We start from the raw sequence: 12446 nt of genomic DNA, 5'->3' as shown, positions 1-12446 counted from the left end.
CATGGCACAGCATGGACTTTAGGCAACCATGATTTGGCTTAAATCTACAGTTTGGACAGAAGGAAATTTACAAAGCACTCTGGCCTTTCCTATTAAGCTTAAATGATTTAGTTCAATTGGGTATTTCAGTTACTTTCCCAAATTCAATAATATATGGAATTAAATAACTAATCCCTTTATAAAGAAGTGAGCCTAATTTTAAATTATTTCAACATTGTCCTATATCTTAAATCTTTAATATATATAATTATACAAATATAAAATGTAGGAAAAGATTAAAACTAGGAAAATGATTATTTATACTTTAATTCAAAAGTTTCCACAAAATTCATGATGTTAAGTTTGTTTCCTTTAGGTGAATGTTTGAGTTTTGGTGTTATGAACATTTAAGTTGAGGCATATTCTTTCCAATTCTGTACATCAGTGCTCCATTTATAATACAAAAGTTATTCAGGTCAGGTGCGGTGGCTCATGCCTATAATCCCAGCACTTTGGGAGGCCGAGGCAGGTGGATCACCTGAGGTCAGGAGTTCGAGACCAGCCTGGCCAACATAACAATACCCTGTCTCCACTAAAAAAAAAAATACAAAAGTTACCCAGGCATAGTGGTGCATGCCTGTTATCCCAGCTACTTGGGAGGCTGAGACAGGAGAATCACCTGAACCAGGAGATGGGGATTGCAGTAAGCTGAGATCACACCACTGTACTCCAGCCTCGGTGACACAGGGAGACTCTGTCACAAAAAAAAAAAAAGTTATTTAATTTTTTAAAATAGTTTCATGTTTTATATAATTTTTAAAAACTGTATGAGGTGAAGTGTACAGTGAGGCTACCAGACCTTTCAATCTTTACACACTGATCAATAAAGTCATAATTCGGAACTTTTCAAATCTTCTGACACTGTTTAAAAGGGGCAGTCCTTGGATGACAATATGTGGCTTTATTCATCTTTGGTTAATTAATCAATTAACTAAACAAATATTTATTGAATGTCTGCCATGTACCAGACACCATTTTAAAAGCTGGAGATATAGCAATGAAGAATTTAACAACCTCAGCAGAGTAGTGGGTTTTGTTTTTCTTTTCAGAGATTCTATGAGTTTTTGATACAAAGGCTTAATTGAGTTCTAGTTAGGCAGAGAAAGAATGCTATCCACCATTAACTATATAATCTATATCATATACAGTCATTTCAAGGAATAAATTGTGTTTGATTGTAGAAAACAACTGATTGGTAACCTGACCTCTTAGTAATCTGAAATGTAAAGTCAAAAGTGGAAGAAGTGCAAAACTTTGTTTCAGGAGTGATTCCAAAGCAAGTTTATCAGCCAAAGAAATAATAAACAGTAATGTAGAGCACCTATTGAATGCCAGGTGCTGTGAATTAGGGGTTATTATAATGTCTGTTTTTCACATGAGAAAGCCCAAGTTTAAAGGTAGCCAGCGACTTGTCCAAGGCCACAACTAGGAAGTGGCAGAGCCAGGGTTTGAGCACAGGTCTGTCTGATTCCAGAGTCTGGAGTTTTCATTATGCTCTCAAATAAGAATTGAGTTATTAAATGTTGTCTAACGATTCTTCATAATATTAATAATAGTTAATGAATGTTAAAATAGGTATTGGGTGGCTGGCATATGACCTTTGTTAGTTTCTACATTTTCCAAAGTTTCTATAACAGAAAACATTACTTTAACATTGGAAAAGCACTTTCATATATATAATGATTATTTATACTTTAATTCAAAAGTTTCCACAAAATTCATGATGTTAAGTTTGTCTCCTTCTTCTGTTATACTACAGTATTTCTAATTTTAAAGAAATTCTTCAAATGCTATTGTTTTTACAAAAAATATATCTGTTTTGAATTTTTATAGTTTTCTTTTTTTTTTTTTTTTTAATTTCTGAAGTATTTATTGATCATTCTTGGGTGTTTCTCGGAGAGGGGGATATGGCAGGGTCATAGGATAATAGTGGAGAGAAGGTCAGGAGATAAACACATGAACAAAGGTCTCTGGTTTTCCTAGGCAGAGGACCCTGCGGCCTTCTGCAGTGTTTGTGCCCCTGAGTACTTGAGATTAGGGAGTGGTGATGACTCTTAAAGAGCATGCTGCCTTCAAGCATCTGTTTAACAAAGCACATCTTGCACCACCCTTAATCCATTTAACCCTGAGTTGACACAGCACATGTTTCAGAGAGCAGGGGGCTGGGGGAAAGGCCATAGATCAACAGCATCCCAAGGCAGAAGAATTTCTCCTAGTCAGAACAAAATGGAGTCTCCTATGCCCACCCCTTTCTACACAGACACAGCAACAATCTGATCTCTCCTTCCTTTCCCCACACTTCCTCCCCTTCTCTTCAACAAAACCGCCATCGTCCTCATGGCCCGCTCCCGATGGTCGCTGTCTCTTCGGAGCTGTTGGGTACACCTCCCAGACAGGGCAGCCAGGCAGAGGCGCTCCTCACCTCCCAGACAGGGCGGCTGGGCAGAGGCGCCCCTCGCTTCCCAGACGGGGCCGCCCGGGCAGAGGCGCTCCTCTCCTCCCAGACGGGGCGGCCGGGCAGAGGCGCTCCTCACTTCCCCGACGGGGCCGCCCGGGCAGAGGCGCTCCTCGCTTCCCCGACGGGGCCGCCCGGGCAGAGGCGCTCCTCGCTTCCCAGACGGGGCCGCCCGGGCAGAGGCGCTCCTCAGTTCCTCCCAGACCGGGTGGCAGCCGGGCAGAGGCGCTCCTCACCTCCCAGACGGGGCGGCCGGGCAGAGGCGCTCCTCACTTCCCCGACGGGGCGGCCGAGCAGAGGCGCTCCTCACTGGGGCGGCCGAGCAGAGGCGCTCCTCACTTCCCAGAGGGGGCGGCCGGGCAGAGGCGCTCCTCACTTCCCAGACGGGGCGGCCGGGCAGAGACGCTCCTCACTTCCTCCCAGATGGGGTGGCGGCCAGGCAGAGGCGCTCCTCACCTCCCAGACAGGGCGGCCGGGCAGAGGCGCTCCTCACTTCCCAGACTGGGCGGCCGGGCAGAGGAGCTCCTCACCTCCTAGACGGGGCGACCAGGCAGAGGCGCTCCTCACTTCCCAGACGGTGTGGCGGCCGGGCAGAGGTGCTCCTCCCTTCCCAGATGGGGCAGCCAGGCAGAGGCGCTCCTCACTTCCTCCCAGACGGGGTGGCGGCCAGGCAGAGGCGCTCCTCACTTCCCAGAGGGGGCGGCCGGGCAGAGGTGCTCCTCACTTCCTCCCAGACGGGGTGGCAGCCGGGCAGAGGCACTCCTCACCTCCCAGACGGGGCGGCCGGGCAGAGGTGCTCCTCATCTCCCAGACGGGGCGGCCGGGCAGAGGTGCTCCTCATCTCCCAGACGGGGCGGCCGGGCAGAGGTGCTCCTCACTTCCTCCCAGATGGGGTGACGGCCGGGCAGAGGCACTCCTCACCTCCCAGACGGGGCGGCCGGGCAGAGGCGCTCCTCACCTCCCAGACGGAGTGGTCAGGCAGAGGCGCTCCTCACTTCCCGTATGGGGTGGCGGCCGGGCAGAGGCGCTCCTCACTTCCCAGATGGGGCAGCCGGGCAGAGGTGCTCCTCACTTCCTCCCAGACGGGGTGGCAGCCGGGCAGAGGCGCTCCTCACCTCCCAGACGGGGTGGCCGGGCAGAGGCGCTCCTCCCTTCCCAGACGGAGTGGCCAGGCAGAGGCGCTCCTCACCTCCCAGAGTGGGCGGCCGGGCAGAGGTGCTCCTCACTTCCTCCCAGACGGGGTGGCGGCCAGGCAGAGGCGCTCCTCACCTCCCAGACGGGGCGGCCGGGCAGAGGCACTCCTCACCTCCCAGAGTGGGCGGCCGGGCAGAGGCGCTCCTCACTTCCCAGAGTGGGCGGCCGGGCAGAGGCGCTCCTCACTTCCCAGAGTGGGCGGCCGGGCAGAGGCGCTCCTCACTTCCCATAGGGGGCGGCAGCCGGGCAGAGGCGCTCCTCACTTCCCAGATGGGGCAGCTGGGCAGAGGTGCTCCTCACTTCCTCCCAGACGGGGTGGCGGCCAGGCAGAGGCGCTCCTCACCTCCCAGACGGGGCGGCCGGGCAGAGGCACTCCTCACCTCCCAGACGGGGCGGCTGGGCAGAGGCGCTCCTCACCTCCCAGAAGGGGCGGCTGGGCAGAGGCGCTCCTCACTTCCCATATGGGGTGGCAGCCGGGCAGAGGCGCTCCTCACTTCCCAGACGGGGTGGCGGCCAGGCAGAGGCGCTCCTCACTTCCCAGATAGGGCAACAGGGCAGAGGCGCTCCTCACTTCCTCCCAGACGGGGCGGCCGGGCAGAGGTGCTCCTCATCTCCCAGACGGGGCAGCCGGGCAGAGGCGCTCCTCACTTCCTCCCAGACGGGGTGGCAGCCGGGCAGAGGCGCTCCTCACATCCCAGATGATGGGCGGCCGGGCAGAGGCGCTCCTCACTTCCCAGATAGGGCGGCCGGGCAGAGGGGCTCCTCACATCCCAGACGATGGGCGGCCAGGCAGAGACGCTCCTCACTTCCTAGACGGGGTGGCGGTGGGGCAGAGGCTGTAATCTTAGCACTTTAAGAGGCCAAGGCAGGAGGCTGGTAGGTGGAGGTTGCAGAGAGCCGAGATCACACCACTGCACTCCAGCCTGAGCACCATTGAGCATTGAGTTAGCGAGACTCCGTCTGCAATCCCAGCACCTCGGGAGGCCGAGGCAGGCAGATCACTCGAGGCCAGGAGCTGGAGACCAGCCCGGTCAACACGGCGAAACCCCGTCTCCACCAAAAATACAAAAACCATTCAGGCGTGGCGGCGCGCGCCTGCAATCCCAGGCACTCGGCAGGCCAAGGCAGGAGAGTCACAGGAGCCCGAGGCAGGGAGGTTGCAGCAAGCCGAGATCCCGGCAGTACAGTCCAGATTCGGCAACAGAGGGAGACCGAAAAAAGAAGGAGAGGGAGACCGAAAAAAGAGGGGAGAGGGAGAGGGAGAGGGAGAGGGAGAGGGAGAGGGAGAGGGAGAGGGAGAGGGAGAGGGAGAGGGAGAGGGAGAGGGAGAGGGAGAGGGAGAGGGAGAGGGAGAGGGAGAGGGAGAGGGAGAGGGAGAGGGAATTTTTATAGTTTTCACACGTGTTATTTTGCTTGTTTTGCATAACTTTGTGAGTTAAATTTTTTTCTGTTCAGCAATGAGGAAATAGCTGCTAAATCTTTAAATGGCTGTTTTTTTCTAATTTCTAGTTCAGTATAATTTTTAAATCTGCTTTAATTTTAAATTAAACAAAATTAGAGAATTAAAATTCCACTTAATGGAAGAATTAGAGTTCAGAAAGCATTTTGACATACTGTGCCCTCTGGTGGACATGCCATTACCATTATGATTTACTCACTTTGCTGGGTATAGCTGTTTTCAAAAATAAAAGAATGTTTTAAAAATAGAATTGCTTTGTAGATAAATTGGAAAGCCAAACAATAACCCTGGCATTTCTTTTTAATCTATTAAGGCTTCTTACGCACTTAATTTCTACATCTTCAGTTGAAACATTTACCGTCTATAAATAATACAAAAACAATTGGGGGATTATTCATTTTTTCCTTAGACTGAAGATGGCAAACTAATTGTTGAAGGAATGCTGGACATTTTCTGGGGAGTAAAACGACCTATACAGCTAAAAATACAAGATGAGAAGCCATTCTCTTCTTTTACTAGTATGAAGTCATCAGACGTCTTCTCCAGCAAAGGGTAAGCTATCTTTCACGTTTTTAATTCCTCAGAAGATGATCTTCATATCTAGTTTTATTGTGTGCACTCTTAAGGAGGGAAACTTAGGCTTGTGTGAAACTGATTACACACAATCTCATTTAATTTCCCAGCAATGCTGGGCATGGTGGCTCACACCTGTAATCCCAGCACTTTGGGAGGCGAAGGCAGGTGGATCACCTGAGGTCAGGAGTTCGCGACCAGCCTGGCCAACATGGTGAAACCCCGTCTCTATACTAAAAATACAAAAATTAGCTGGGCATGGTGGCAGCCACCTGTAATCCCAGCTACTTGGGAAGCTGAGGCAGGAGAATCACTTTAATCCGGGAGGCGGAGTTTGCAGTGAGCTGAGATCGCGCCATTGCACTCCAGCCTGTGCAACAGAGTGAGAGTTTGTCTCAAAAAAAAAAAAAATCCCAGCAACTCAATGAAGTAGGTATTCAGAAACCAGGGCTCTTCAAGATTAGCTAATTTGTGCAAGATCCCCAATTACGACGTGGCAGAACTGGACTGGGCCTTACTTCTGTCTCGGCTCCACAGCCTGTGGTCTTGACTCCTCTGCTCTGTTATTTCTCTCCTGGAGACTGCATTCCTTCATCGGAAAAGGCAAAATGTAAAGGCAGAATTTGATTTACCCTGGCCTGGTCTCCAAAATAAGAGGATAAAATCTAAATGTCTTCTTTCCTTGGAACAAAGGGCTCATCGTGCTTTCTACCAAGGAAACTTAATGATGCTCCATCTGATTGTCCCAATCCTGTTCAACAGAGCACCCCAAAATGCATTTGAAGTTAAATAAATGCACAAAACAGTCCCTTGTGTGGGTTTATGCAAGTGTCCCTTGGATATACAGGTTGGGCTGATTTTTTCCTTACCCCTTTACAAGTTTTAGAAAAATTAATAAATATTCTCAGCAAGAAACATACCTGTATAAACATTCCTTTCATCCTTTTTTTCCATCCCTTCTTCCTTTTTAGTCCTTACCTCTCCAGCTCAGCCCACTGTGTATATACATTGAGATACCAAGCCTTCTTTTCCTACCATTCATCCTCCCATCCATTGTTAGATGAGCTGGCATTCTATCAGAGGAGGCAATGGAGAAGGAGCTTCCAGGACAATTTGCCCAATGTGATATTTGGCCACAACTAGGAAAAATTAATTATCACCTTGAAAGAAGTCTGCTTTTCCTTTGGAAAAAATATTTAAGCCTGACAATGATTTTCACCTTGCCAATATTTCTCAAAAATTATGCTACCCCCATGCTGAATGTTTTGTAATTCCCTACACATTTCATGCAATTTCTGATTTTCCTGATTCTGCCTAGAAGTCTACCTGCTTCTCCACATCCATTTGGCTGACTCTCTTCCACCAATCCTTTAAGACCCAGGTGAGGTAACATGTTCTCCAGAAAGCCATTTCTGACCCCTCATTCTATACTAGGCTCACTGAAAACTTTTCTATATCACTTGACACACAAGCAGTCAATTATATTTTTGTATACTTATCTCCTTGTCTATAGTGCAAGCTTCCCGGTGGTAGGGAATGTGCTTTATTCATCTTTGCTTTATTTGCTTTATTCATCCCAGTGCCCAACTGTGTGCCTGGCACAAAAAGGAGATTCAAAACATAGTATAGAGCAAAATCCCCAGAAGCCTTTGGTTAAATTACCTCTGCTTTGCTGTGACTACTTGGTCCCTCTATCTATCTCGTCTCCCATCCAAGCTAAGGATTGCCAAGGAGCTTAGGGCTCAGGGCCTAAGGAAGAACAGAAGGGAGGCAGCAGCCTCCGGCAGCCTGAGAGAGCCCCACATTTCTCACTTCAGGTACCTGATGACTGATGGGGCTTATGATTCTAAATGACAAGGAGCATCATTTAAAAGGAAAAATTAGTCTTGGGCTCTGCTTTCAGAAAACTGTACAAGATATGAATTTATAAAATTAACTACCATACTTCATACTACCTAAGACCTCATTGCAAAATTCTCTGAGCAGTCACATCTATCTGATGCATTTTAATTTTTTAATTCATGAAAATGTAATAAATATCGAACATTAAAGGAAAATGTCACAGAAATAATGTAAGGTAATTTTAGTATCACCTTAAACCATCATTATTTTGTATGGCTTTACCAAGATATGTTTTAAGTTTTATTTTATTTTTAATTGACAAATAATAATTCTATAAATTTATGAGATACAACATGTTTTTATGCATATGTACATTGTAGAATGAACAAAACAGGCTAATTAACATATCAATCATCTCAAATATTTATCACTTTTTGTGGTGAGAATAGAGAATATAAAAAATTCTCTTATTTAACTCTTTTGAAATATATAATATATTATTATTAACCACGATATTTTTTAACTTCTCAAATTTAAAACAGTTGTTCCTAGCAATTCTGAATTTTTGGATGAGTTTCAAGAGCCCAGGTAGACAAGGGAATATGCTTGTCCATATACTGCCACAGGTTCTAAAATAATATCCTCATGATACACCTGCTATAGGATCCATTTACATTTTGCATTGTTTATTAGTACATTGCTGTGAAGCAAACAGGAATTGGCTCTTTTTGTTTAAAGTTGAGAAAAATTACCTAGAAACCTTCACCGTCTTGTCCTTTTCCAGTAACAAGCTTAACTGTAGAACATTTGGCAGAAAAAGATCCCATTCCTTTTACATACACACAGAGCCACATGCAAACAAGAGCAAGATTAGATTTGGTTGTCATTAATTAGCCAAGAGTACTTCCTGGGAGCCAGCTGAACACTCAGGCAGGAAGGCACAGCACAATTTGAAATGGCTTTTCCCTGGTTTCTGGTTCACTAATGGGGTGCATAGCCACCTAAGGTATCACTTTTGTTGTTTCAATCCAGTTCTAGACACCCTCCCTCTGGTTGTCTCATTTAAGATAACATCTATTTAAATTCTCAGCCTTTAATTGTGAAAACAAATTGACTGTTTTCTTACTCTTAAACTTCTCCTATTTTCTTTTTCCCATACTGGGCACCTCTAGGCAAAACTTACACCTCTGCTCTTGCAGGGTGACAGATTTTATATCTGCAGTGGGTAAACGTGGGGTAAATGACAATAGAACTTCAGCTGCAGGAAGGGCTATAATCTTGTGTCTTTCAGTTCTCTCTTTGACAGAATCATTGGTCTTGTCATGTTAGTTTAATTATGTTTGAAATGAGTCACACAGAGGAAGTATCAGCTTAATTGGAGTGAAGAAGCTTTTTAAAAAATCAGTTTATTTGAGCTCTGACCACTTGTTCTTCTTTCTGGAAACAATTCTATGGGCAGTACTTTGATCTCTCATATCTGGCACAAGTGTTTTGGAAATCTTTCATAACAAAAGAGAAGAACAGCCTTGTTAAGGTTGTGTTTGCTTACATTATTTTTCACTTCCGTTTTTAATATCTTTCCAAACTCAGCTTTTGCATATTTTGGACAAGTCATGACAGAATAACATAAAGAGCACAAACTGAACAGGTGTACATTTGAATAACGTCAGTGGTGTTTTTTTTCTTACAATATGGGTAGGGAAGTGACCATATTCTATTTGTCTATCAAATTTCTACCTCCTTTTTATTTTTAAACTCCTTAGAAAACCTCCCCATCGTTTAAATTTGCAAATGATATACATCCTGAACTTTATTCAGAGCAACAGAAGTCCCATGTTTGGGCAAGTTAAACCATTTGATATTACATAAAGTTCCAACCAGTTTTCTCTTGAAAACTCTGGATAACTGCCCTGAAGCTTAGTCATGTGCACAGTTGTATGGGGTGATGCTTCAAATTACACAATCCAGAGCAGAAAACTGGTGTTTTCTGCTGTAGATGGTAGAAAAAAATAAGGGTCCAAACACAGAATATATTGGACGACTTTTGGCCTCCTATATTTGTGTGACAAAACTAAGGTGTTATGTCTGCCAGGGTCACTGAGAATTTGACTGGCATCCTCAGGATTCTTATCTTTAGCCCTATGACAGAGCATCAGGTTACTTTGCATTTTTAGTTTCTGTTTTTCATTGGTATTGACTTTTCCATTCCTAACCCTCCATCTATGATAATTATGTCTGCCACTTTCTGATTATTAAGCTGCTATAGATTTGGGGAAATGGGTAATTTTATCTGCCATAAGACTAACTAGATTCTGAGTCAGGACCTGGTAGTTTTCCTTTGAGTTAAAGTTATTACCTATAGTTGGGCTTTATGACATTTGTTTTGATTGGCTGTATTCTGAATAGTACAGCTTGCTGGAAAAATAACAAATATATTAAGATTACCTTCTCTACCTCATAAGGCTATTGTGAGACTCAAATGATATAGTAGCCATAAAACAGCCTTCAAAAGAATTCAAAAGTAAAGAGGATAAGGGATGACTTTTTTCATATTCACTACCATTAGTATTAATAAATATTTTTTGTTGCCACCAATGAAATTTGGGCAGAGTCAATGCCACAAATTCCCTATAAGTGAATATATTTTAGTCATAAGAAAAACAGACATTATTGAAGAGATTCTTAGATAATAGCAACCATTTGCCTAGAGAGATCCAGGAACACCTTGGGTCCCTAATGGTTCCTGGCCCATCAGGAATGAAATATATACAGATGCTGGTGATGATGATGATGATGATGATGACAATGGAGATGAGGATAATTATAATTATTGTTAATCTAAATTGAGTGCTTACTATTTTCAGGGCACTGTTTCAAGAATTTGATACAAATTAACTCTTTTAATCCTCAAAACAACCCTATCCTACCTCATACTATTATCATTTTTCTTTTATAGATGAGGACGCAGGCACAGAGGGGATAAGAAACTTGTTTAAGACCAGATAAATAAAATAAAATTGAGTTTTGACCTGCTGTAAAAATAAACATTTGTCATGTTTCATGTATTCTGAGCACTAAAATGCACTTAAAATTACTAGTTTCTTTATGAAATCATAATTTTCTGGCAAAATTCTCATACATTTTCCTCCTTTGTAAACTACATTCTTCATGGTAGTCAAGGGCCTTAAAAGATAGGCACCATATTTTATTATTTTAGAGCCACTCTACCTAACAATGTTTTGAATGCAAAAGGTACAATACATATTGACAGAATGTATAAAGGACACTTTTATACCTAAACTCCCCTAAGAGTATTGTGAAATATCTTTATAACAATTGATCATCTTGGTTTCTACTAATTCATTTTGGGCATGTGTTTTACAGAATCTACATAACTTGTATTTCAGTATGTAACTGAATTATTATGTCAAAAATATATGCTCTATGAAAGTACAGGAAGCATTTAAAACATATATTGACCACTTTGGTATGAATATAATTTTAATAATATCATAAAATTGTTATAACTTTGGACAATATATCCACCTACAGAGGCCCACAGTGTTACTATATTAATATTGTAAATCTGGAAACCATCATAGGCTTCAATATGAATGGAACTGATGTACTTACAAGATGTATTACTTTTCAGAATGACACGCTGGGGGGAATTTGATGATCTCTATCGTATTAGTGAGCTGGACAGGACCCAGATTCCTATGTCTGAAACAAGGAATTCCCAGGAAGGTCAGTATCAAAATCTTATTGATTGGGAGACTTAATTTTTAATTAATGTGAAGTATGACTCCATATGTTTCCCTGAAATCTAACATTTTTCATACTACTACACAATAAACTCTTGTTTTATATGTATATATATTTTTAAATATCTTAGGAGCATAGTAACTTAAGTCACTATAGTGCTTGTATGATGTTTAAGAACCTTACTTTGGTATATAAAAACATAATTCTTAAAAAAATTATATTACGTCACTTAGATTTATTAGAATAGGGAGAGCTAATAGTTTTAATAAAGTTTGTATTCATAAAATTGTAAAATATCTTCCCCAAAGATTAGAGTCATTTATTATTCTCAATAGCTTTATACATTAGGCTAAGCCCATCAGACCTAATTCTGTATCTTTTTAGAAGTTGAACATTTTAGTTAGTTAATAGATATGTCAATAACATTACTTCTCAGAAAGACACAGATATGCTGGAGTCAATTTTATATTTGATGGAGTTATTTCAGAGATCTTTTTAAAACAGAAATATACTTAAGGATCAAATGGATCCATACTGAACTTGGCAAACCAATGGGAAATGCCAGCTCCAGGGATGTGTGACATTAGTAGTTGTAATCATAATGGTGATGATGTGAGAGTAATAATAATGATATTGATAGCTGTAATCTGTTGAGACTCTGGTAAGTATCAGGCATAATATTTTGTATTTTATATGAATTTTTTCATGTAATTCTCATAAGCACATAAGATTCAAAGAGTAGTGGATGCTGATGACTGAAGCTAGAATGAGGGGTGGTGGACAGTGTTCATGTGCCTGAAATGGGGCTGTGATTTACGAAGTCGGTTCAGTGTGAACAAGGGTATCCCACTAGCATTGATTTCATAAGCCTATCAGCAACTTGCAATGTTTGTTTTCTTTTTTTTTTTTCAAATCATTCTCAATTCTGCCTCCTCTGCTATTCCACAAGAACCCAGATCCTGTGACAAACATGATGTTCCTTCCAGGGTTCCCTTATCTTTTTATCCCATGGGATCTTTACATCTTGTTAAATATGGGCCCTTCCAATTATCTTTTAGAAATATATATTAAACCCAAGGAAATCCCAGTATCTTGGCATCAAAGACAATATATTTGTAT

The 12446-nt window shown here is 43.1% G+C and overlaps 1 protein-coding gene across 3 annotated transcripts in view; it reads left to right on the top strand.

The window, feature by feature from the left end:
- The window catches only part of RASSF6 (Ras association domain family member 6), a 51337-nt gene that overhangs the window by 25124 nt on the left and 13767 nt on the right, over positions 1-12446 (top strand). For all 3 annotated transcript variants that reach the window (XM_054485597.1, XM_054485595.2, XM_054485596.1), the window contains exons 4-5: positions 5557-5699; positions 11215-11309. In XM_054485597.1, coding sequence (XP_054341572.1) covers positions 5557-5699; positions 11215-11309 — 238 coding nt within the window. The remainder of the gene's footprint in view (positions 1-5556; positions 5700-11214; positions 11310-12446) is intronic.

The sequence above is a fragment of the Pongo pygmaeus genome, chromosome 3 (genome assembly GCF_028885625.2).
Source record: "Pongo pygmaeus isolate AG05252 chromosome 3, NHGRI_mPonPyg2-v2.0_pri, whole genome shotgun sequence".
NCBI classification, from domain to species: domain Eukaryota; kingdom Metazoa; phylum Chordata; class Mammalia; order Primates; family Hominidae; genus Pongo; species Pongo pygmaeus.
This window is presented reverse-complemented; position numbering and strand designations above follow the sequence as displayed.